Raw genomic sequence first — 27,112 nt, forward strand, 5'->3', positions numbered from 1 at the left:
GGGGGGGAAAGAGAATAGAAGAGAGGAGTCCCCAGGAGACAACAATTAGCCTGTTCCTTAGGGAGGAGGGAACACGTCGGGGATCTTGGAGCTGACATAAAAAAAAAAAAAGATGGCATTCCAAATCATCTCCAAAGAGCGGGAGTTGGAGGACCATCTAATCTAGTTATGGTTTATGTTGGTACAAAAGGCAAGTTTGCCCACCACATCACAAATTGAAGAACCGGAAAAACTCATGTCAACCCGGATCCATTCCCTACAAAAACCGAAGATACATCTAGGGGTAGGCCAAAACCTTGAGGACTCTTCTCTATATGGAGAGGGCAAAAGGGCAACTAAAGAAGAGTTGATCGGAATCTTCAAAGCCATTCCAACAAAGGCAACAAGAAGAGAGGACAGGGATGTGCCTAGAGAGGAGGAAGGATTGAGTGGGAAGGCAATTGGAAAGAGCTCTCCAGGCTGTGAAACTATGGCGGGGGATGATTGAATAGGATTTTGGTCCACAGCTTTCCCATCCACATGAGAACTTAAATCCAATTGGACAATGTTATGTTGATTCTTATCATATCTTCCAACTGGGAAACTATTCATATTCAAACCCCCTTTCATCATGTCCAGATGTCTCCTTACTGTAGCCTCATCGGATTCCTGAAATTTCTCCTAACTAATTCCTCCTTCAGCATGAACTAAAATCTCCACTATTGATTAATTCCCATAATCACTTCCAGATTCTAGAGAATTACCAATAATATCCACTCCCTTATCATTTGAATTTACCCCTAAACCAGCCTCCAGTATTTGGTCCGTTTCCAAAATATAGTGGTATTTCATTTCAGCTTCCACTTGTTCTTATTTATAATAATATAATTTCCTAAAATTTCTCCTTAACTAAAATCACTTTCAGGTGCTATTTTTATGCTGCAACTATAACAATTATTCTAGTTTTGTTATTATTTTGATCAAAGATGCAGGAAAACACATTGACTCTTCGCTTACAAAACATGAAGAGAATGTTAGCATGCGCTCATCTCGGAGGAATGAAAGGCTTGTGACAGCAAGTAAGAGGGTAGTGATGAACCAACAAAAAGAAAAGGCGATTTGCGCAGCCCAGATGTTTAAAACCAAAAATCCTTCCATTATGATAATCATGAAACCATCATATGTGTACAAGGGAAAGGTATTGGTAAGTTCTTGGAATGTGCTCCACTGTTGTGATTGTTTTCAGACTTCTACTTGGAATCTCTTATGGTTTCTGGGGCTATGGATTTGTTAGAAACAAGCATTTTTTTTTTTTTCTTTTTCTTGATGAGAACTTTGCATCAGTTTGTTTCAAAAGTCCATTACAACTTTAGTTATGCTGATGTATCCAGCATTCTGTCTTCTTGCTTTACAGAATTTTCCAAAAAATTTTGCCAAAAAGTACCTGAATGAGGGATTGCACAATGTCAAAGTATCAGTTTCAGACGGGAGAACATGGATGGTACGGTGCTCTATAAACCAACGTAAGGCCATGATAACTGGGGGTTGGGCCAAATTTGTTCGGGACAATGAACTAAAAGCAGGAGATTGTTGTGTCTTTGAGGTATCTAAGGCTAAAGGTATGGAGCTTAAAATTTCAATCTTCCGTGTTGTTGAAGAAGCAGAACCAGAGTTCAAATAAAATCAATAGGACTTCTGATGAATAGGGAGTCAAGTAGATTGGCTTTTAATTCTTTTTTCTGTGTTGAACTGGTTTTTTATTAACTTCTGAAAGTATGGAATGGATCTCTACATTAGTAGAGCAGACACAAGACTGCCTTTTTGGTCATTCTGGTTCATCTCCTCATTTGTCCATCCATCTTTCTTCAAAACACCCCCACCCCACACTCACATTCTTATTCATACGAGTATATGGAATCATCTATGACTCTTCTCTGAAGAACAAACTGATAAAGTTATAGGAGAAACCACCTTCCCACCTGCTGAAAAGGATTCTGTCCTACTTTAAAGTGGGTCATTGTTTGCATGTTATTAGTATCCTTTCTAGTTTTCCTTTAACTCTTAAATGCAAAGTCTTTAAAAACTTTGATACAATTAATTAACAGGACAAAAAGGGGTTATTTTCCTTTTACTCAACATTATTCTTCTTTCGTTCTTTTATTTTTCTGCGAAAATTCTCATATTAGGTGGAATGAATGTGGTCAAGCTTTTGCCTTTTTTCCTTTTACATGATTTGACTTCCTAAAGGGAGAGAATTATGTAAATCTCCTTAATATGAATGGTTATACAGTAATATTAGCAACACCAAACAATATGACATAATTATTGACTTGTTATGGTAGCATCACTACTAAATTTCAGTACTAATAATTATTGAAAGGCAAAAAAATACTGAATGGTTACCAAAAACTCTCCTGTCTTGTTAATGGATCTCAATTTGCTCTAAAGATGGCAAGGCAGGCATGTTGTTTGGATCAAAATCTCCAAACAAAACCTTAAATGAGTGGAGAATGAATGCTAGTGCTGTCTCTTTTCATCAAAGTTAGGAAGATGACCCTGTGTCATAACCTATTTATACAAAAATAGATAATATCAGAGATCTTGTTGGCCCTGGATTGGGGCATAGCCTGCTGAAGCCTCACTGATGCTAAACCTGAGAAATATCCCATTAGTGGTATCTCCTTGTCTTGCTGGTTTACTATGATTATCTCATCAAAAGAAATTCATGATTTTGGGAACAGATTCTGAATTCATAGAGAGAATTAATCTATATTGAAGTAGAACTTCTTGTAAGATGAGATTACCTATTCCTCTTCAAGCCCACAATCCTTAACCCTCCCCACACCTTTGCCCCAAAAGAATAGTAACTGTAATAGTAATAATCTTATTATAGCTTATGCATATGTCTATGGTTTCTTCTGAAGGTCACACTGTATTATTGGCAACCACAATCAGTAAACCTACATAGTTTTAACCAGCGATAGGCAGTTAATCTGGAACCCATATTCTATCTACTTCTTATTAATAGTATGCAACCTTGGATTTGAAAGTCAAAATATGCCTTTATCTAACTACTTAAAACCTACCAAAAGCAGGGATTGAAGAATAGGGAACCATGGTTCTAGGTAGTATCAGTATTGGGCGATACAGGTGATTCATATTGGTTTGGCAAGTGTCTAATCCCGATACTAAGGGTGTCAATTGGTTCGGTTTCGGTTATTTGGTTCGGTACCAAATGATGGTAAGGTGGACCATAACCAAACCAAGAACCAACTCGGTTCCATATTTAGATACTCAAACCGATTCAATTTGACTCGGTCGGTTTCGGATCCAATTTGGTTATGATATTCAATTTTTATTCGGTTTTGTACTTTGGTTTTAATTCGGTTATGAAAACGGTTCCACTTTTGAACCATGATCCTGATGGACCAAAGGCCATAATGGGCTCAAGTTATGGGCCTTATGACCATTGCTAACTCTAAAATTGTCTTAGCATGTAAATATGTGATGATAAATTGTAAAAAACTTACCACCTAAAAAAAAAAAGAGCTTGCAAAAACACTCTTGAATTTTCAAAATTGAATATTAAAAAAATCCCACTTGAGTTTTAACGATACTACTATGCTAGGGTTTTTTCCTTTTTTTTTCTTTCGATTTTAAGATAATTCGGTTCGGTTTTGGTCCGAATCGATGGTTCTTACACCTAAAACCGAAACCAAACCGAATTGAGGAGCATACTCATATACTTAAACCGAATTTGAATTGAATTAATTTTGTTCGGTTAATTCGGCTCAATATCGGTTTCGGTATTTGGTTTCGATTCCCAATTGACACCCTTACCCTATACTTGGTAGATACCATATCGGTTTGGCAAGTGTCCTATCCCCGTGTTCTCATCCTTCCTCCTTCCCATGTCTCACTCCCATGAGCAGCCCTTGTAAGTATGTTTCATCGATGTTTATTAGTGTCATTGATTATTCAATATACCCAAGCAAAAGTTATATGAAATTGATCAGTGGCGTATTATTAATTATAAAGTGAGATTTGGGTATAACACGTCCATATGGTTAATGCTTCCCTTGATAGAATAATTGAAATTAGTTAGGGGTGTTTATTTTTTCTTTACAATTTTGTCTCGTTAAAGAAAAATATCATTGATGAATTTATATATACGTACAATCATTAGTAATATATTAATAAGTATTCTCAAAGACTAGATACGGATATCTCCATACTTGGTATATTTCAAAAAACAGTATAAATTTATCTAGTTTGGGTATTTTCCGGATACAATAAATGGTTTTATGTCCATGGTCAATTATTCATTGGATATTTGGATTGTAGTAAGTAAATCCATTTTTTTCTCAATAAAATGATTGAAATAAGTTTGCTTGACTTCATGGAATCATTGAAATGAGCTGGAGGTTCTTATTGTTTCTTTAGTACTTATTTTTGTAACATGTAAAAATAACTTATTTGGATCACACTCTTGTTTTTCTTATTTTTTTTAAATAAGATCATTTGGTTGAGGCCTCTGTCCACCTTTTGAACCCAAAAAAAAAAAGGTCAATAATTGTATATTCACATTCGTATATTAATTGAATATTTGGATAATAACAAGTATATTTTTTTAATTATTGGATTTATAGAATAATTGAATGAGTTAGTGTCTTTTAATTTTTATTTATGAATTTTTTTAAAGTAAAACCATATAAGGAGATTTTTTTTTTTTTTTTTTTTTTTTTTTTTTTTAAACTGTGGATAGCTTAGAAAGTCTTTCATTGATAGTCTTCATTTTTAAGGCCACGTGGATACCTCCCTTTGTCAAACCAACCATTGAATGAGAAACCTTTTCCAATATTAGCCCAATGACAATGACAGTTTCAAATAAGTTTGGATTTAAATAAAGTTAATTAACAAAAAATGATCCATCTATATGAACCCATTTAATTAAGATAAGGCTAAGTTGAGTCGAGATCTATGTATAATCCACCAAGTTAAGATTTGTATTCTTGCAATTTCAACAATCAAACCAAATTTCCCTGAGATTATCAAATTTTAATTCTAAATTAATTTTTGTAAATTTTATATCTTCGTATAGTAAAATATAAGTGCATTTGAAGATTACCAATCGAATAATCAATATTCTGAACAACATGTACACAAATTTTTAGCTCCAACTGAGATGACAATTGGAAGCTACTTAGGCTATAAATAAAGTTCTTTCATTACTTTTGTTACGACAACTATTACTAACTTGCCACATGGTCAATATTGATGGTTCAATTAACAAAAGGACCCCACACTCTTTTTTTTTTTTTTTTTTGAACCCTAGAGACAAGTATGGGCAATGGTTGAAAGAGTATTTAAAAATTAGGACATGGGTTTTTGTTGGACTGGAGGTTTGGAATACAATTCTTGGTGATTTACACATCTACTTCTACCACGTGGTAGGGTGGACGAGATTTAGATTAGTCTTTTGTTCATATGTTAAGTTTTTTAATCACAAAACAAAGCATTGAGAGATCTAGGACTATCTAAAGAGTGCATAAACCACATAAGAGGTGGTTGAACATACATAGGGGTATATAATTGAATTCCGCTTGAAAATTGCTCATGGTTTATCTAGATCTTCTCTTAAATATACAATGGTTAGATTGCCACATCATCTTTTTTGCATGGCAAAAATAAAAGCACAAGGCCAAAAAAGGTCACTAGACTTTCTAGACTAGGGGGATTGTTGCCCAAAATCTTATAATTTTTTTTCTATAATAGGGAAAAGGAAGCCTGCAAGGCAATGTGACCCCTACATTTAGACACAAAGGGGAAAAAATGACTGCCCTGCCCCTTGTAAAAGGTGAAAATTCTGCCATTGTTGATTATCTCGTGTAGGCTCTCATTGACCCCATGGTGACTTAGAGGCCATGCTACCTTTCAGGATCCCTCTCCCTTTATAATAGGAAAAAAGAAAGTTACATGCTTGCGTATCTACGCCTAGACATAGGCAGGGTGTGAAAAGATTGCGCTTCTACCCCCCCCCTCATGCACTAAGATACTACAACACTGCCTCCAATTGGTCTGCATTGGTGTAGTGGTTGCGCAAGCAAGTATTGTTCTCTTGACCTTTATAATATTATATTTTTGTGTAAAAGAATCTTGTCCTACATCAGCATGCAGGCCAATGGGAGACCACACAGACTTTGGGGTAGGGGCAGCACAGTCTTTTCATGTCCACTTATGTTTGAATGTAGATCCACGCAAACTGACGGATTTCTTTGCTCCTACATTTTTTTAGGATTCTCTTATTAATAATGATGACAACAATACAACATTGGTAGTAGTCAACCGGGAAAAAAAATGGTAGTAATGGATTTTCAATATCAAAATCTACCTTATTTATCTGGAAATTCGGATTTGCTATATATCAAAGGGCACAATTTGTTTAACCTCACTCACGCCACTACTTACATTACCCCATGCCCCCCCCCCCCTTCTACTCGGGTTTTTCCCTCAAAAAAAAAAAAAACCTTTGAGGGTGGCTAAATGGAGGCATGGAGCCTTTTAACAATAGACCATTAATGATAAGTTTATCATGTTTTATGTCGGCTTGAGCTGTACTCTTTCTACCTCTTTTAAGAGCCCATTTACCAAAACAATAGATGGTAAAGGCGAAAAGAGCCCACTGATTTATTGTTCGTCCGCGACATTAGTGGTTTTTTTTTCCTGGCCATAAAAAATCTGCGTGAAGGGGTCCTTAGTAGTTGTATACATTTTTTTTTTTTTGGTAAAAAGTAGTTGTATAATTTTATTTTATTTTATTTTTAAAAAGTAATTGTATAATTTGTCGCCACTAAAAACTGCTATTAAAACTATTTAATTTATTGTTAAACTCATTTAAGGAATACCTTTTAAAGTTATTTACAAAAATAAGGGACAGAGAAGCTTGAAAGGCAATGTGGTTCTGCGCTAAGATCCAAGAACAAAATGGCCATCCCACAGTTCCCACCCTTCATGAAAGGTAAAAATTCCATCATTGTTGATATTTCTATGCACTTCTATTGGGACCGCACTAGTATAGGGGCCACATTGCCTTTCAGGAACCCTTTCCCAAAAAATAATTACCTTTTGTATCAGCTAAAGGTTTTTCTTTTTTCTTTTTCTTTGAAAAAAAAAAGCCACTCCCTATCCCCAACAATACACCTCTATCTCCCTCACCTTACCCTTGGAACTCCCCTCCCCTATCTCCTTTGCTAATCCCCCACCCTCCTTGTAACACCTCATGTCCCTTCACTCCCTCCATCTCCACGCCATAATTCTAAAGGGGTGCTACATGCTCAGTGCCTTGAGAGCATCTATTCGTAAAATTCAATTAGTAAAATGATGACAACCACAAAAATCTGATGTAAGAATGATGTGGCAATATTTATTGTATAAGTAGTAATTGTTCTTGGCAATTATGAGCGGGAGTTGCAGGAGTAATTAAATGTGAGTCATATAATAATTACTCTTAGCAATTATGAGGGGGAGTTATTTTTTGAATTTTAACCTCATTTTTTTAATTGTGGCAATAACTCCCATTTTTTGAATTGTAACTCCCCCCCCCCCCCCTCTTTTTGTGGCAGGATGGGGGTTACAACATTGTATTGCAAGATGAGAAGGGTCCTTGGCTTCATCATTATTATAGAAAACCGCTATCATTTTTTGCATATATGAGACAAAGAGAAGCCAAAAGAATATCTTTGAAATTCTCTAGTAGAGTGTTCATAGATCATGGCAGTCACCAGACGTCGCTAGAGTAACGTTGGACAGCATTACAAGTTTACCAATCTTATAAGAAGGTAAGTTCCACTACCCTCCTCTAAAGTTTATTTCTTTCATATGGTATTAGAGCATAACTTATCTTTGCCTTCTACCCATCTTATGGACTAGAACTCCAACCAATTTTGTGCTTGCTTGTTATGAGAAATTTTTTTTCCACTAGTTTCTTTATTTGTAAGGTAACCAATGGAGTCGACAGGTTTACCATTTTTGTTAGAGAGAACTATGTTGTTCAAATCTTTTAACCTTATGAGGTTCAAGTTTTCAAAGAAGAAATGATTAAATCAAATAGGGCCTTTAACTATAGAGATTTTGTTGATAACTCTGACTCATGGTGTTTTGAATCCTATAACTTGGCTTCACAGCCTGTCATCAAACTCATAGGGGTTCTCAAAAATGTAGTAACCAAATAAACCTATTGTTTACTCATATTAGACTTTTGTGCCTCTTGAACCCCATGCTCGACAAAATCTAAAAGAATCAATGGTAGGGAGAGAGCAGTACTAGGTAAAAGAAAATGACGACAGATTTCTCGTTCACAGGATTGAAAATCAAATATGTTTTGCCAAGGAAAATCATGTATTATTTAACAGTTGGTAGTCTCAAGGCTGAAACTCAAGGGAAATCAATTGAAGTTTTACGATTTTACCTCTTGAATCTTGGGAGCCGTTATCTGAGAGTCACAATGGTAATGCTAGAAGTTTTTGACAAGTGAGCTCAACCATGACTACCTAATAAGGTTTCGATTTGAAGAAACTTTTCTTCTGCAGAAGGTTGAAGATGGATGAATTTTCCTCCAAGAATCCCTTACATTATACATTAGGAATGCTAGCATCTATTGGCCATTAGATTAGATAGATCAGATCTATGACATTGATTAAATATAATGTGTATCTAATCTATCTATGCTGCTCTCTTGCAACTCCTTTCCTTCCCCTCCCCTTCTTCTTCCTCTCTGTCTTTGTTTCTCACGCTACTCGGAAAGATGAGGTTGACAATTAGTTTAAAATGGTTAGTTCAGAGAATGTGATAATAAAATGGAATTTTACCCTTGAATTTCAAGAAACTGGGTCCTGAGTTCATCGGCAAACCCAATTGCATCCAACACACTCCATGTGATTGTGTCCTCCCAAATCCATATCTTAGAATGCAACTCCGTAATGCAGATTGTGTTTTACAAGTGAACAGTTTAAAGCATTTGGTTTCCTTCTTTAATCATTATCATGTAATTTTCAAAGATAAGGAAGAGGGTTTTTTTTTTTTAACGGAATTCTGAGACGTGGTATTACATTACACACAAAGTATCGAAACTAAACAACCATAAAGGATTGAGCTGAGACAATGATTTAAGAAGATTTACAGAGCTTTGAGTTCTTTGGTCTGCCTTGGTATCGTTATGAATACCATCCCCTTTCACTCCAAAATTGAATACATGAATAACTCCTCTATTGGTGACTTGGTTTCTAGCCTCACGAAACCGAGGGAGCTGAATCAGAGACTCAAACCCTTCAACATGAACGAGACTTTAACAGAGACAAAGATAAATTTGAAGAAGAATTAGATCGCAAGAAGGACTCGGGTTTATCATCAGTTCCATAAACTATTTCAGGCATCAAGATTGTAAAGAAAATTGAGCTGGCTAAAATTCAGCTCTGCAATGCCTGCAATGCAGCCCCCATCCCATGTTGATCCTCATAAAGTCAGGAGGTGGGGTGATTCCCTTAATTCTTTGGATGGTTGGGGCGTTGTGTGCATCATTTAAAGACATAGAAATACAAACATAATCGAGATTGGTATAGTTTCTACTTTCTACCTGGGGATCTAATATATGAATCATGTGATCCCAAAACATTTGAAACCCTATGAATGCCAAAGACATCTGAAACCCTGGAACCCTATGAACGCTGCTTTTCGGCGTGGCTGAAGCAGCATTCTGGTAGAGTCCGACAGCATTCCGAAACCCTAAAGCCCTATGAATGTTGCTTTCCGGTGTGGCTGAAGCAACGTTACGACAGCATCCGAAAGTGTTCCAGCTTGGCTTGAATCGTCGAAGCGAGGGTGGAGATAGAATTAGGAGAGATATAAGGTATAGCAGCGGTGGATTGAAGATTTAGACTTCTTCTCTCAATCCAACGATTATATTTAGGATGAACAAATCATACGGTTAATATCCCACTAGCATTCTTATACCGCTCTCATACATATGTATGTAAAGTATAAATTAGAACCATTTAAAAAACAGTTATAAAGAGAGTGCAAAAGGAGTGTAGCTACTTGTTTTTATGGGGTTACATTGAAGTTAATTGTAGCCGTTGTTTTGTAACATTTATGGTAGTTGTTTGTAACCTTTTGCATGGATCATTTTTCATGAGTACTTTTCTATTTTTTATTTTAGTATCATAAACTATTGACCTTTTTCTAAGACTACCTTTGTAAGCAACATGTGGCATCATCCCCTCTATTGACCTTTTTCTAAGACTACCTTTGTAAGCAACATGTGGCATCATCCCCTGGGTGTAATGATAAGTAAGCAAGTGTTCTCACGTAGTGGACTATTAAGAGTTAAGAATCTAATCCAAAAGTATAGGATTAGATTAACACCTTGAAACATTAGATTCTTAATGGGTAAGATTCTTAAATTAATAGATGTTATGAGGAAAAGGAGGATTAATATTGATTGCATCCAACAGACAATTTTTTTTTTTTTTTTTTTGGTGGTAATAATAGATTTATTCAGAAGAACAGGAAAGACTCAATGATACCAAACATTGATTTTGGATCCAAAGATCGGAGAAGGGCTAAACTGTTATGTCCATCATAGACGGAGCCCTCCTTGCTAGAGATTCAACTAAAGTCCCATTGTATCCAACAGACAAGATGGAAGGGTAAAAAAATGAAGATGTAAGTTGTCTTTAAATTTTGATATACAAGAGTACAAAGTAATATAGGTGGGGTGGGTATGGTAGTAAATAAAGATCTAATGAATGATCTGGTGGATATTAAAAGAATGTGGGATAGAATTATATCCAACAAACTTAGAAAAAAATGTTATCAATATAATTAGTGCTTGCGCATCCCAAGGATAACTCGATGAAAGTAATAAGTTAAAATTTTGGGAATACATTAATGGTTTAGTATAAGGTTGTAGTTATGAAGAAAATATTATATTGGTATGGGTTAATGTGTTTTGGGCCCATTAGTTTCTACTAGACCCAATAATAATCAGTTTTGGGCTTGAACCTTTTATTTTATTATGATCCACTTGGTTTAAAAGGGCTATGTGCTTTATGGGAAAAAAAAATGTTACGTTGCTATGCTAGAAAACACACAGACATATCAGGGAACGGAAAGACCATGCTCCCCTTTGCCCAACAGACGTTGAAGATGCTCCCATGCACCCTCTCATTGGCCCTGCATTGGTTTTTGCCTTTGCCATCAAGGTAATGTTCTTTCTCTCATGTTTTATTTATTAATTATTTCAAATCATTTGGACATCCAACTCGGATGAAATGGATAAAGTATATTAGTTTTGAGATGAACCAGATTATCAAAAGGATATATTACTATTATGTGAATCTAAATAACATGTCGCCTAGTTGGACATAATTTTTGTCCTTCAAGGCCTATTTGTTTAGAGGGGAATTGGGGGTGGAAGTGTGTTCAGTATGGGACTCACATGTTAGTGGGATTAAGGACAGGAAAGTAAAAATGTGGTGAAATAAAGTAGCATCCCATCCCATCATGTTTGGTCCGGTGGAAGTTGGAAGGAGAGAGAGAGAAAAGAAGACGAGAGGTGGTTCACAGCCAATCTGGATCACCATCTTCTTTAGAGATTCTCTGAAATTTCCGTAGCAGATGAATGAAGAGCAACCTGAAAGGCTGCTGTCTGAACCATGATGCATTTCTCAAATTTGAATTATTCTGTTCTTTTTTGAGTGATTACTTTTCTGCTAGATCTATCATCTCTATCTTGACAACGATGATGGACGATTGAATGATTTGTCTATCGGTAGAGACAAAGAAGGGTAGATCATCTGTTTGTGTTTCTCCACACTGGATAATACTTGGGTTTTGCAATTTGATATTTGATTTATAAAATCGGCATTTTGGATGATTTACATGTTCAGCAAATCGATTTAATTTTTTTATTTTTTTTTAATCTTGTAAAACTGCCCCACAAAGTTGGAAAAAGAAGAAGAAGAAGGTGAAATTGACATTGTGACATCGGCACAACAAGTGGAAGAAGAAGAAGAAGAGAGAGAATATGAGGGGGAAGGAGGGGGGGGGGAGAGAGTCGTGGAAGGGGGTGGGATGAAGCCATATCAGCAAACAGGGAAAGCTCTAAACCCAATGTTGTCTGGACACTTTTCAAACTCACTCAACCAAACGTCACACTTTTCCATGATTTTGGAAATGTCCGTACAATAATCCCATCACTAACATCCCATCCAATCAAAACTCCCAGGTTTCAATCGAAATTTCGATCTCCCTAAAGGTTGAAATCCAATACCTTGAACCTTGCCTTGATTGGAGATCATTTTTGAGATTGACTTCTGTATGTCTTGCTGTTACCTTGTTTTGAATTGCTTTATAATTGTCATTTGTTTTGTTTAGGCTTTTACCACCCCCCCAAATCCCCCGCCTTTTTTTTTTTTCTTTTCTGTTAGAAGGATCCTGCCCATTTTGTTGTAACCTTATGACGTAATGGGCTTTTCATGTTATATTATTTTTAAGGAAAAAAAGGCTTCTATTGGTGAGTGTGGCCCTCGCACCCAGAAACATTTGGAGGGGGGTGAAATGACTGGCCTGCCCCCTTTAAAATGGAAAATGACATCTTTGTGGATGCTTCCTTATGCGATCCCACTGGCCCTTGCGCACACGCAGGAACTGTACTCGCCCACAGGAAACACTTCCCCTATTTTTAATATAATAATGAGTTCCTATTTAACAAGGAAAGGAAGAGAAAGATGGTTATATAAGGTTGTGGAGTTTAAACCATCAGATTACAAGGTAATCTAATGGTCTACTTTAAATATGGAATGTAACTGTTATAAACAATTACTAAAATCAGTTAAATCTGGAATGTAAGTATGTAACTGGTATAAACAGTTCTAAAATTAGTTTAGTGGCAGTTGATTACTGGTTGAGAACTGTCATTTAATCTGGACTATATGATCGTGCTGCCAAATGATCTAACGAGCCAGATTTAAATATGAAATGTTTCACTGTTCTAAAAAGAAATCAGAAAGTCTAATAATCCCAGAATTTCCCAGATCAAGGTATACAAAAATGAAACTTATAACCAATCTCTCACTTACTGTTTTTTCTTTTTGAATATCTTGCATAATTTCTATTTCACTACAGGGTTATGCCCCACCCCCCACATCCTTCTTCATGGTGATTCATTGTGGTCATTAGTTAACATTATATAAACAATGATTAAAATGTCCAACCTAAGAAGACACCCAGAAGACAGGTCATTTGATTAGTGTGTTGTAACTGTTAGTTGGCAAGGCCAGTATGTGTCTTTACAATCTGCTTTCTGCTGTATATAGAATATGGTTGAAGAACTAATCCTTGTAGCCACCTTACCATCTAGTTTTTATTTATCAAATCATTGTTGAAGGGTAGTTGAAATAACATTATGGTTCTCTGTAGGAGATCCCAATCGAATTTGTGAGAAAATTTGGAGTAGATCTCCCTGATGTTGCAGTCCTAGAGGTTCCTGATGGCAGAGAATGGTCTATAGAATTAAAAAAAAAATTGAAGAAGCAATTTGGTTCCACAATGGTTGGCAGGGATTCTTGAAGCATTACAATATATCCGCTGGTCATTTTATAGTTTTCAGATATGATGGCAATTCACATTTCTTTGTTCTTATATTCAATGAAAGTGCTTGTGAAATCAATTATCCACATAATGTTGATACTCCTGGAGAGTCCAACCTTCTGAATAAAGGTAAGATGCTTGAAAGTGAAAAAAGAGGAAGTGGAGTCCAGTTCATTTTGGCAAAGAGACCTGCATCTACATATGAAATTGGATCAACGTCTAAACCTAGAGGGCTCAGTAGAAAGAAAAGAATGAAAAACAAAGACCAAAAGGAGATGGAAGAGCTACCTTATCAGTGTGAACTAAATCAAGCAAAAAAGGACAGAAGTAAAGAAGGTATTTAATTTTTACAAATAAAGTGATGTCATTTTATGACAGTTTTCCTTCTCATCATCAACTTGATAAAATGCAGGTGAAGACATATTCCATGCGAAACAGGATGAGCATATGCGCACTCCCTTAGCTGAGAAGACAAGAAGGCCAATAACAACAGAAGAAAGAGAGAAGGCAAAACATTTAGCTCAAATGTTAAAAACTGAAAAGCCATTCTTGATATCCTATCTGAGAAAGGGATTGGTAAGCTCCTTTACTTTGAAATTTGGAAATTGATCTGCACTGCCTCTGCATGCACATATAAGTACCCCATTTCCCAAGTTAAGATCGTGCAGGGGATCATCATTTGGTGCAAAAAAACATTTCTTTTGCAGCTGAGGAATTTTAACTGTGATGCAATTCTTTCTGATTGTGTAGAATATTCCGCTTTCATTTGCCTGGGAACATTTCTTAGAGGGAGCATACAATGTCACACTTCAGGTTCGAAATGGGAGTACATGGTCCGTCCAATTCTGCTTTAACTGCAAAATTAAAGCATTACTAAGTGGGGAATGGAAAAAAATTTGTTCAAGAAAACATGCTGGAAGATGGAGATTGCTGTGTCTTTGAACTCTTGAAAGTGGAAGAAATTGAGTTGAAAGTGTCAATTTTCTGCCTGGTTGAAAAGGAAATCCAACCTGGAAGTTCTGGTAAATAAAACTTTGTTATTGGTGAATTTTGTTTCCTATTGTTGAACTGTATTTATATTGAAAATAAGTTAAATGAGAATCAATTCTATATGGTTAATATATTGAAAATCAGTTAAATGAACGAGAACCTACCGAGCTTACTGCAGATGGGGTACCTCTGCGGTATAATAAGTGGAACATTAACAACTGCAATCATGCCTGGTGCTAATGGTCACTTCTTCTCTACAGTTATGGCAAGAAGGACTAAGCCACGAAAGCCAAGAAAAGGAACTGAAAACAAAGCTACCCGAGAAACAAGAGATTTCAAGTCTGTAAACCCTTTCTTCAAGGCTTACATGCATCCCTCCTATGCTCAGGGGGATTAAATGGTAAGCTCCTAACTGAGAACCTTATTGTGGATTCATATTTTGGTAAATTATGCCACAAACATTCTTCTGGTTAAACTAGTTTCAGAGGCACCTTCAACAGCTTCATGTACTCTTGGAAAGCTATTACAATTGCCAACTATTAGATGAACTCTGTGAATGAAAACATAGACTTCATCTGAGTGTTGGCCAAAGGTTTCCATTGAGAATTGGAAGATCCCAGTTGACATTTCCCAGTTTTAATTTACTCTAAGTATGGGTTTTATATAAAGTTCAAGTCATATCTTCTTTCTTATGCAGACTTTGAAGAGCAGCTTTATTAAAAGGCATTTGGAAAATAACTTGGAAAGTGTTATACATCAAGATACAGACGGAAGGAAATGGCCCATCAGTTTCTATATGATTAATGGCCAAGGTAGGCCTGGTGCTGGTTGGGCTGGCTTCATGAAGAAAAATAATATAGAAGAGGGAGATGTTTGCGTTTTCGAGCTTATTGAGAGGGAGGGTACTGTTTTGAAGGTCTCAATTTTCAAGAGCTATTGAATATTGGTATAACCATGAGACCTGCCAAATAAAATGGCATCTTTTAAATGGTTGATGTGAAAACTGTAATTGCTTTGAATTTTGAGTACTTGAATCCCTTCTCTTATTTCTTTTTCTGTTTCATTTTCAACCCATTTAAGATTAAGATTTCATGGCTTACCTAATCTACTTGAATGGAACATAACTGCATAAAATTTTTTTAATTAGTAACTACTAATCATTCTCAAAGGAATCCTTATTTTTATAGGTTCAAAACTTGGAACCAGCTTCTTCAGCAAAGCAGGGGTAAGGCTGCATACACTTGCCCCTCCCAAACCCTGCAGTAGCAGGAGCCTTGTGCATTGAGTTGTTCAAACTTTGGAAGAAGGCCCATATCTCTAGAGGCAGTTACAGTCCTTGTCAAGAATGATAGAAAGGAGATTCCATAATTTCAATTTGGGAATTGCGCACAATGATTTAAAGTAGAAAACAGACTACCCAAAACCCAACCCACCCCTTGATCCCCAAATCCAATGCCCACTAACTTCCTTTCTTGTGGGTAAACACAAGGGGTAGCCAAACTCCCTAGAAGCTCAGTCTCATCCTGGCTTTAAGAAAAGGAGGCCCTTGGCTCTCTCCATAACCAAAAGGGAGATCATCAATGAAATGGGCTCAACTGTGGTGTCTATCTCCCCGTGAAGACTCTCCCTCTAAGGTGGCAATGCTGCATTAGGACACAAATGAAATTACCATTAGTGGGGGCAGTAGTGTGGTGGGAGGCCCTCTGTCTCCAACAAAATTGAAGAAGGCAGCTTGTTACTCCTTATATGGCTCTCCTCACTCTCACAATGCAGACTTCAAGAGGGGGATCTAGGCTTGGCCGGTCTCTTGAGGAATTATGAAACTACTCAGTTGAAGCTGTCAAGGCATGGGTTGCCCCTAGACAGTTCAAGTTCTTGGGACACAGGATCAATCAAGGTTAGCCCGAACTTAGTAACAATCAAGATCAATTCAGTCTAATCTGGACCTGCACGATAGGGTTAGGTCTAGACATGAACCCAGAAGTCTTGAGTTGGGCTTAGGTTAAATTTCAAAAACCTAAGGTTGGGCTAGGTTTTAAGAAACTCAGCCCAACATGGCTGTATTTCACCCCTAATCTATGTGGTGTGGAGATTCAGACTTGCTCTATGGCCCCTGCACGCACAGGGACCACGCTTCCCCAAAGGGGAACTTTTTCTTTCTAGGTAAAACCCCCCAAAGGAAACACTATCCAAAAAAGAAAAAGAGAATTAGAGTGGATTTTCTTTTCATGTTAGCATTTCCAAGAAATTTTAGTTTTTGCAAATTTTACAAAAGCTTTTAGTGCTTAGTAGTATGTTGCCTTGGGATGAACCCTAATTTAGGAAGATTTCGTTGTAATCCAATGGTAAATGCGTAAAGTACATCCTTTACTAAACCCAGGAATGGATATCATTGTATCACTAAACGACCAGCGTTTAATAGACTGTCTTTGGCGGGAGCCCTGAGACCCTGACACACTGTCTGTTGGACAGTTGCGCATCGTTGATAGTTAAAAGAGTTTCGGATCACCACAGTAATGGGGTTTGGGTTTAAACCTTTCTGAAAATTTGCACCGTTAGATCCATTTTAGACGACCTGCTACAGGAATGATTTAGGGTTCTCTGCATTTCACTGCAAGTTTTTACCTTTTCAACAACCTCAGGTCCTCTTAAGTCCTCAAGTTCCTCCCCTCTCTCTTACTGCAACCCCTTCAGGTCATTTTTGTTATCGTCCCTGCTCGGCTTTAGACATTCAGAACTCGGCAGAGATGGTGAGAGCTCCCAATGAGAAGAAGACCAATTTAATCCCTCCTGAGAAGAACCCTGAATTTTTCAAGATATATCTCCCTGACCACAGCTCTCAAAGATTGGTAAAATGCTTTGTCTCTTTCTCTTGGTTTCCTCTGTTAGGTTCTGGGTTTGTTCAATTTTTCTCTCCTCAGAGCTATTTATCTTTCCACGACTGTTTCACTGTCTGGAATGCTATTCAAGAGTGAAACTTGGAAGGACTGAGAAGTTTTGACTGATGGGTTTCTTTTTTTTTTTTTTGGGTTATGATTGATGGGTTTCAGAGCAACTTCCTGTAGGAGTTTGCAAAGCCTGCTTTTTTTACTTATTTTGATTTTATTTCCTTTTTTGATGCAGAAGATACCGCCAGCTTTTTTAAACCACTTCAATGGATTGATACCCAACAAGGCTATCTTACGAAGCCGTAAGGGGAGAATTTGGCATGTGGAGCTGGAGCAAGTTGACAGCAACTTGTTTTTTCAGGACGGGTGGAAAGGATTTGTGAAAGATCAGTCTTTAAAACTTGGAGAGTTTTTAGTTTTCATATATGATGGCAATTCGGTGTTCGATGTTAAAATATTTGGTATAAATGGATGTGAGAAGCAGGAAACATTGGTTTATAAGAACTACGACCAGGCAGCTTCGAATCTAAAGAAGGAAGAACAACCAGAATCAGAGGAAATCATAAACAACTACACCCCTTTCAAGCAAAAGTTTCCTGAATTGAGGGGCAAGAGAATCAGAAGACCAAAATGTATTTTCTTTTTCTTTAAAATCTATTTTATGCCCTTAAAAGTTTTTTCAACTTTTAGTATCTCTGCTTATCTAATGTTTTATAAATTAACTTTCTGTAGATGGATCTCGTCGTGCAAAGATAATAGAAGAGATGGTGCTTAAAGCAGCTGGCTTTGCTAAACCTAAGAATCCATATTTTGTGGCATCATTTTTGCCAGGAAGGCCGTACGAGTTGGTGAGTTTTCTGCACTATCTTCTGCTGGTATCATGCTTTATCAAAGAAATTGTAAAATGCTAATATTCTTGCCTTTCTCCCCACTCTCTTTTAAAATTATGATGGATAGAAAGAGCAGAAAAGTGTTAAGAGGTCATGAGGTCATAAGGTCATAAGATGCTTCCAAGATATACCTTGAAGGGCTTACAACTAGTGGATGGTTTGATAGGCTGCTTTGTCAAATTTATAGACTCAAATTTAACCATAGAATTCCCATGTGTTGGCATGCATCCTGATTTTCACTTGTGGTACTCCGACCACTACTGTACAAAATCCCATAGCGCTGGATTTTCAAAGATTTATTTTGCCAGTTGGAAAACTCCGTCTGGGTTGAAATTTGAAGGTTTATTTGTCTCCAAAATTTGGGCCTATCAACATGCCACATGGTAGATTGTTGGGCTGACTAGATATACTCTGTCCATAGTAATAAATGATTATAATGATACAAAATTTCTTGTAGATTCCTCTGGACTTCTTTGGTGATCTGTTCCCCACAGCAAGTCACTGCTTGTCTCTTTTCATCAGTGTCACCTACAATCACAACAGTTTCACATTATGGATATCAACATGACCTTGAAATCTGTCCAGATGTTAGGTGGGAAGAATGCCTCAAGTTTTCATTTGACATCTATTTCCTCTTCTAGCAGTTTGGTAGTAGAGAAAGTGGCTAGGTAAAGCCTTACATTGGGTTCCCCTTGACATCTGAGTGAAGGGTCAAAAATCAGGTTTGTTCTGGATGCTAGAATTCCCATGCCCAACTCTATTATGTACATTGGTTCTGGGTTCTGTTTTGTCCAGGTCAAAGGGATGCTACTCTTGGATCTTAAACTCTCAAACAAATATTTGATACCAAACAGCTGACCATTTTCTTCTGATGGCTATTGGGATCTTACTATGGATAAAAGAAAATGTTTATGAAAGTGAGATGCAAAATAATATAAAATAAATAATAAACAAATTAGACTGATATTGATTGCAATCGATTACTAATTTGAACCAAAACTAGGCTTGCATCAAGTTACAAGGAGGAGGGTGTCTCTACTTGGTGTTAGGTAGGTCTGAGCAACCCATACATATGCATTATATATTCATTTTTTTGTTAGAAAAGAATAGGTACTAGATGTAAATCTCATTTACTGATGATAATGGAAAGGGAGAAAGAACACTGCCAGGCTGTGTAGCCTATGCTAGTGCCTGGCTGTCTCTCTCGCTTTCACTCCTTTGAAATGACATATCTGCCCCCTATTGTGGGAGGAGAGATACATGGAGGCACTAGTGTATGCTACGCAGTCGGAGGGAACTAAGTCCCTAATGAAAAATAGAGATACATGCAAAGAAAGTAGACTAATCTGAATCCAATGCTTATACTAAATAGCGAGTAAAATTATACTTTTGTCTTACACTTGCAAAGTAAAGTATGTAAAGCACTGTGGATTAATCTAAGAGTATGTAAACTGGAAAACAAGTTAAAAGAAAATTAGGAAAAAACTCTGATAATGAAGAAGAAGCAGTTTTGATAAAAGGGGTCCAGAGGAAAAAAAAAAAGGGGGGGGGGGTGACCTCAAAATGGTTCAGTTAGAATTGCCATGGTGCACATTAAATATCCTTTTTAAGTGCCCCATGTAATATTCCTAACTTCCTAACTTCCTTTTGGTAGTTGGAAATTGTTAGGTGAATATTCAACTTTGTAGAAATTGAAAATTGATTTTAATGCTTTAACTGTTATTAAACTAGCTCTCATCAGTTGAAAAATCCCTACTCTGTACCAGCTTTTGGCTTCGGATATCATGCAATAGAGATTACATCTTGAAATTGGTTTAAACCCCAATTTCAGACCTTAGAAGTAGTCTAATTTTAATGTAGAAAAGTTATGTTCCTTGTATCTGTACAGAGCACCTCAAAGACTTCTCTCAAAAGCACAACCTTTTGCTTCCTAGTGAATATCCCTCAACACACCTTGATCATTGTTAGGCGCAAAAAATCCCCAGCATGACCATTTAAAAAATAAAAAAAGAAGAAGAAAAAACTTAAGGCTAAATCCAAATTTGGAGCCTATGGTTGGTGAATGTTTGACAGGTGGTAGAATGATTTTAGCAATGCTGAAGTCAATGGATGGTGACGTATTTAAGAAAAAGAACCAATTGGTGAATGATTGAAAACAAACTACATTATGAAATCTTTGGATACTTGACCCAAGACCTCTGGTTTTTGGAAGAGAAGAAGAGGATTCAAATTGTGCACACCCCATACCAGTTTTATCAGTCCCTGTGAGACAATCCAAATCAGTTTCTTTACTGCCATATGTAATTTTTACCAATGAATAGTTCATTAATGTTTTTAATTTCTGGGCCTTCAACAGTATTTGATTTCTTAAGACTTTGTTTCCTTATCTGATGATTAACTTATTATGGAATGATTATCCTTTGCCTGGGGGTGTTGGTTGGAGAGAGAGAGAGAGAGAGATCCATTTATGTGTTCACCTTATTTCATTATACATTCTTACCTACACAAAACAATGTTTCCTTTACAGTTTATTCCGAGAGAACTAGTAACTAAACATCGTCTCAAAATAATGTCTGAAATGACCCTACGTGATCCAAGCGGAAGGAATTGGAGTGTGAAAACAAGTCGATGGAAGGATGGTCGGATATCTTTGTCGAAAGGGTGGTCAATTCTCTGCAAGGAAAACAACCTGGGTATAGATGATAAATGCATTTTTGAATTTATTGAAGGAAGAGGCAGAAAGTTTGGTATTATACAAGTACACATTATTTGGGCAGGGGCAGGAACTTCAGTACCAAACATCAAAGCAAAACAGGAAGCAAGTTTAAGGACAGGTGATCTATGTACAGCGCTTACAAATTCCGTAAATCTTCTCGACTGATAGTGAGGGTAACAGATACCTTGCTATTGAAGTTGTGATATCAGATGTGTGTGAATGTAGCTTGAATGCTTGTGATGCTTACTTGAGTTTATTGGCATTAAGCTTCACTAGCAATTTGCAGATTAGCTTCCCTTCCCTTGACTAGAATATGAAACAAATTGAGGTGCTTCTGGACTGGAGTTTTTGAATTTGGATGGAATATTTGATTGCGCTTTAGCTTGTTGTTTGTGGCGCTTTGCTTGTTCATATATTCTGTAATTTAAGCTTATTGTTGAATGATATCCAGATTATTTAGAACACAGATTTGGAGATGGGAGCACAGTTACTTATTTGTAGTTTGATGGACTAATCTAAATTACATTCTGATTAGGCTTGTCAAATTTCTTGGATTGCAGTGGCTTACATACAGGAACACATTTCTTTGATATTGACCAAAACACACTCTCTCACTCTCACACTCGCACTCACACTCATGCGCACCAACTAGAGCGGCGTTATGGGCAGAAATGAGTCAATACTTGGTATCCTAGACCGAACGCCGATCTGGATTAGCTGACCTGGCCTGATCCTGCCCAATCTTTGGCTGATTCAACGAGGTATTCATTATTGGTCGGATAGTCAGATGTCCCGAAACCCTTGATGGGTAGCATTCTACTCTCAATTTCAATAAAGGACCAGTATTAGTTTTGGGTTCGCCCATGTTAAAGGGAAACACAAATCTCCCTTGGATCAGAACCTCGGACCTCAGGGGTATGAACGACTTTGTAGAACTTTTTTTCTTTTGGAGGATGGTGAACAGGAGCGACTTTGTTCACCATTGATTTCATTCCCCTTTCCTAGATTATATTAGAAATTTACCTCATAAGGGGGAGGAAGAATCTTCAACCTTTTTTTCCCTGCCTTGGACCAGAATTGAAACACAATTTACTTATGTTATTAAGGAAACACAAATGGAGACCAAAATCTAGGAATCCTCTATATATTCACAATCACTACAATATAAATGCAATAGTTGCTAGTTCCAATTTTCCCTCAATCTATGCCATTGAAATAAGAGCATACGTGTAAATCTATATATGAAGTGTGTTATTTTGTATATATATGATGGTGAACCTCAGCTCAACGTAAGGTTGTTCCATTGTGGCCTAGGAGACGTCGGTTTGAGTCAGGAAACTGCATTTTCGTGCGATCGGGGTAAACCTACATACATTAGGACCCTCATCAAACCCTATAGAGGTGGGAGCCTCATGTGCAATTTTTTTATTTATTTTTTATTTTTTATAATCTTGTAAATACACATATAAGACTAATAAAGATATAGTTCCTTTTTCTTGTACCTTCATTTACAGTACAATTCAATTACAAATTCAAATTTATTAAATTCCAATCCGGTAAGGTTTCATTGAACTTTAGGAAAACCTTAAAAAGGAGACTGAGATTGTTGTCAGAGAGGAAATTGTTGCCAAAGAAGAAATCGAACGGTAATCAAAAAGAGAAATCTCTGCAGATTGTTGCCGAAGGGGAACATCTTTTTATTCTTTCTATTACATATGGTGCAATCTATATGTTCTTCATCCGTATGTTGTATTGCATTTATTTGTATCATTGCTTACTGATGTGATAAAAATTGACCAGGTGATCTTCCTTGCAAGACTTGATACTCCACGCTAGACCTACACAGAAAAGAGGACAAAGGAGAGCCGGGCTTACCCGACGAGGGACCCTCTGATGCCTAAGTCAGATTTCCTCCACAATAGTTATTCAAGAGAGTTTATATGTAAATGATCCATCCTCCTTTTTGAGGGCTTACATTGATATTTATAGGCAGTGAATGAAGAGAGGCGGTTGAAGAGAGTCCTATTTTAGCAAGTTGTTCACTCTTATTAGGATAACTCTTGGAAGAGTCTCACTAGGTAGTTGTTACCTTACTTGTTGGGATATCTCCTAGCAATAAGATTTGCTGAGCTTGCGATAAGATCTGCTGAGCTGGCAATGAGCGATCCTCTGGATTGTCCCTGCAATTGCTGGGATCGGATCAGACTCCTTAGAGAGGCAACCCAAGGGGTCGGGTTTCCCAGGGATGACCTCGATGATCGGCTCGGTCAAGGATGAGGCAAGGGGTCAGCCCAGCCAAGGATGACCCCAAGAGGTCGGCTCAGCCAAGGATGAGCCATGGGGTTGGCTCGGCCAAGGATGACCCAAGGGAGTGGTATTTTTACTCTCATCATAAGCCCCCCACTCCTTTAGGTCGAGGTCCATAGATCGACCTATAGGAGTTCAATAACCAAGGATTATGTGCTTGGATCATGTTATGGATCTTCAGTTTAGTGAAGACAACTTTGTTTACTTTTGTTTTTTTATAGTTGTCTGTCTGTACCGACCTTCGAGGTTGGGTTTTTGTGTGCTGACCACCAAAGAATCATTAACTCAGTGGCCCTTGGTGTCAAACTGAGGTTGGGCCTTACATGCTTTAGTACATAAAGCCTTGAGGTGTCGAGTTGAGGCTCGAGCTCGCGTGCCTTAGTGTGTAAAGTCTTGAGGTGCTGAGCCAGAGCTTGGGTTTGAATGCCTTAACACCTAAGGGCTTGAGGTGCCGAGCTAGAGATAGAGCTTGTGAGGTGCCGAGCCAGAGCTCAGGCTTGTGAGGTGTCGATCCGGGGCTCGGGCTTGCATACCTTAATGTGTAAGGGCTTGAGGTGCCGAGCTGATGCTCGGGCTTGTGAGGTGCCGAGCTGATGCTCGGGCTTGTGAGGTGCCAAGCCGAGGCTCGGGCTTACATGCCTTAATGTTTAAGGGCTTGAGGTGCCAACCAAGAGCTCGGGCTTGTGAGGTGTCAAGTTAGGGCTCGGGCTTGCATGCCTTAACGCCTAAGGGCTTGAGGTGTAGAGCCGGAGCTCGGGCTTGCATGTCTTAACGCCTAAGGGCTTGAGGTGCCAAGCCAGAACTCAAGCTTTGGTAGAGGTAATATCGTTCTTGCTTGGAGAGGTACGATCTCTTTGGATTAAGCTGAGGTCGTTCCTTACCTTCTTTTGGTGGGGGCAGGTGTTGCGTGTTTCTTTTAGGAATGAGCGTAGCTTTTGCTTTAGCATTTCACTTAAAGGATTTTTTTTTTTTTTTTTTGCCTTAGAGGTAAGGGCTTCCATTAATTTGCCTTAAAGATAAGGGCTTTCTTGTGTTTGCCTTAAAGATAAAGGCTTGCATGTGATTGCCTTAGAGATAAGGGCTTGCAGGTTTTTGCCTTAAAGATAAGGGCTTGCACGTTTTTGCCTTAAAGATAAAGGCTTTCGGTGTCGAGCTAGGGCTCGGGCTTGCATCCTTAATGCCTAAGGACTTGAGGTGCGGAGCCGGAGCTCGGGCTTGTGAGGTGCCGAGTCGGGGCTCGGGCTTGCATGCTTTAATGTTTAAGGACTTGAGGTGCTAAGCCAGAGCTCTAGCTTGTGGGTGCCGAGTAGGGGCTCGAGCTTACATGCCTTAATGTTTAAGAGCTTGAGGTGCAGAGCTGGGGCTCGGGCTTGCAGGTGGTCGACCATAGTCTTTCGTAGAATATCGAGTTTAGTCAATGGTTTGAAGTGTACAGCCCGGTCCACAGTACAATTGGATAGCATCCCCAAAGCATACCAAGCATTGGACTAAGTGCATCATCGGTCGATGAATCATTCACATCGGCCAACTAGTGATGAGGAACTCGGCCTTGGGATAGTATGATTGGCAAGTTGGTCTGCTCGGCAGTAACATTCTCAATATTTACTCGGTTATAACGTGCTTGGCTCCGCAGGCTGGTTTGCTCGGCTATAACTTGCATGGCTTGGCAAGCTGGTCTGCTAGGCTATAACGTGCTCAGCTTTGGGATGGTATGTTGGCGAGCTGATCTGCTCAACATGGAGACCATCGACCAGGCTTTGTGCTTGGTCCTCGGTTCTCGGTTCTAAAAATGCTTCTTTTTTGCTGCAAAAAGAGAGAGAAGCAAGGACAATTATATCATTCATTGTGACAACTAACCATATGCAATACGAGTTGCTCGGTTGCTTGATGCTCGGCCATGGATTGGTTGGCCTGTGAAGTTTTGCTCAGTTGTGGTGAGGTTGTTCGGTTTCTTTGGGCTAAACTGCATCAAAGGAAGTAAATGAGCTTTGCTTGGTCGAACAAAAATGCCAATTTAGACAAAGAAACGCTTGGTCGCGGTAAAACTTTAGTCTCTCTTTCATTTCTCTACAAACCAATTCCCTCCCGTCGATTCGACTGGTATCATTGGGGCAGAGCATGTTCATTTCTTCGTTCGATTAAGACTTGCCTACCTGGCCCACCAAACGAGTTCGGTCATGAACAGATGAATCGAAGCAATCGGTGAGGGCCCCCCTTTGCCTTGGTGGTCCATGGCATGTAATAGTGAGAGTTGCAGGATTTGTGGATTACTCGGCGACAAAGAGCTGAGCTGGGGGAGGTGCTTCAACAAAGGGACCCACCACATTACAACTAGGTCATCCGTGCCCAGCATGGGTTGTTCCATGTAGAACATGTGTCGAGGTTTAAACCACCCTTTGAAACCAGATTTGTAAACCACCACTAGAAACAACTTTTAGAAAACCATATTTGTAAAATTACTTATGTAAACACATTTGGCAAACCTGAAAAACCACTTTGTAAAACCACTTATGTAAACCACTTCATAAAACCATTCTGCCAACCTCCTTATAAAATAAAGCTTGTAAAACCAGCTTTGAAAATCAACTTCATAAGCAAGACACATAAGCTTCCCTGATTAAGATTCCTCTATTGAGCCTAGGCCGAACCAAGATATGGATCTGGCCGTGAGTTCATCATGAGGGTTTGGAAATAATAATAAAGAGATGCCATTGTTGCTTGCAAGAATCCTTTATTTGTTGATATAGCTTCACTTGTCACTACCAATGCATATAGGGATCATAGGCTTTTGATTCAAATCTGCAATTTGAGTTCTTGGATCTGTAGAGAGAGGAAGAGGATGGGCGGATCCGAGAGTGAGGAAGAAGGTAGTCTGGCCACGAAGAGTCGGCCACGATTGGAGATGGTGGATTTGTAGTTGTGATAGTGGTGTGATTGGGTTTTGGGGAATGAAAGAAGCGATTGAGTTGCGAAGATAAGTCTGAAAATAGCCAACTTCATTTATTTGGGATTTCAGAGATGGAAGTCGTGGTTGGTTTGAGATGGATCTGAGATGATAGACCCCAATTCTTAAACATCTTCGGTGAGGAGATGAATCCAGATAAAGCTTCAGAATAATGGCTTTTCTCTATTTCTCACAGACGGTGCCAATCTGATGCGGTAAAAATTGACCGATGATCTTCCTTGCAAGACTTGGTATTCCACACTAGACCTGCACAAAAGAGCGGATAAAGGAGAGCCGGGTTGACCCGACGGGGGACCCTCCAATGCCTAAGTCAGATTTCCTCCATAACAATTACTCAAGAGAGTTTATTATGAAATTGATCCATCCTCCTTTTTTAAGGCTTACTTTGATATTTATAGGCAGTGAATGAAGAGAGACGATTTAAGAGAGTCCTATTTTGGTAAGTAGTTCACTCTCATTAGGATAACTCTTGGAAGAGTCCCACTAGGTAACTATTACCTTACTTGTTGGGATATCTCCTAGCAATAAGATTTGTTGAGCTGGCGATAAGATCTACTGAGCTGGCAATGAGCGATCCTCAGGATTGTTCCCGCAATCGCTGGGATCAGATCATACTTCTTAGGGAGGCGACCCAAGGGGTCGGATCGGCCAAGGATGAGCCAAGGGATCGGCTCAGCCAGAGATGACCCAAGGGGTCGGGTTTCCCAGGGATGACCTGAATGATCGACTT

General features: G+C 38.3%; 3 protein-coding genes across 5 annotated transcripts in view; all 3 read left to right on the plus strand.

Annotated features, from left to right (window-relative positions):
- Positions 1–1,807, plus strand: part of LOC122084645 — a 4,440-nt gene extending 2,633 nt beyond the window's left edge. Inside the window, exons 3-4 of one of the 3 annotated variants that reach the window (XM_042653059.1) lie at positions 966–1,177; positions 1,394–1,807. In XM_042653059.1, the coding sequence (XP_042508993.1) occupies positions 966–1,177; positions 1,394–1,660 (479 nt within the window). In that variant the 3' untranslated portion in view covers positions 1,661–1,807. Of the gene's footprint in view, positions 1–965; positions 1,184–1,393 lie in introns of all 3 variants that reach the window. The other 2 variants (XM_042653058.1, XM_042653056.1) reach the window with 2 other exon arrangements.
- An 11,463-nt stretch (positions 1,808–13,270) lies between these two features.
- On the plus strand, positions 13,271–15,677 carry LOC122083220 (B3 domain-containing transcription factor VRN1-like). The gene is made up of 5 exons (XM_042650944.1): positions 13,271–13,962; positions 14,039–14,202; positions 14,377–14,648; positions 14,877–15,016; positions 15,314–15,677. Exons 1-3 carry the CDS (start codon positions 13,536–13,538, stop codon positions 14,566–14,568), a joined length of 783 nt encoding a protein of 260 aa, XP_042506878.1. The 5' UTR covers positions 13,271–13,535; the 3' UTR covers positions 14,569–14,648; positions 14,877–15,016; positions 15,314–15,677.
- Positions 15,678–16,943: 1,266 nt separating this feature from the next.
- Positions 16,944–21,586, plus strand: LOC122083486 (putative B3 domain-containing protein At5g66980). Its single transcript, XM_042651317.1, has 4 exons — positions 16,944–17,465; positions 17,740–18,136; positions 18,237–18,352; positions 20,922–21,586. Exons 1-4 carry the CDS (start codon positions 17,364–17,366, stop codon positions 21,273–21,275), a joined length of 969 nt encoding a protein of 322 aa, XP_042507251.1. The 5' UTR covers positions 16,944–17,363; the 3' UTR covers positions 21,276–21,586.
- Positions 21,587–27,112: the final 5,526 nt, after the last annotated feature.

Source organism: Macadamia integrifolia, chromosome 7 (assembly GCF_013358625.1).
Source record: "Macadamia integrifolia cultivar HAES 741 chromosome 7, SCU_Mint_v3, whole genome shotgun sequence".
NCBI classification, from domain to species: Eukaryota; Viridiplantae; Streptophyta; class Magnoliopsida; order Proteales; family Proteaceae; genus Macadamia; species Macadamia integrifolia.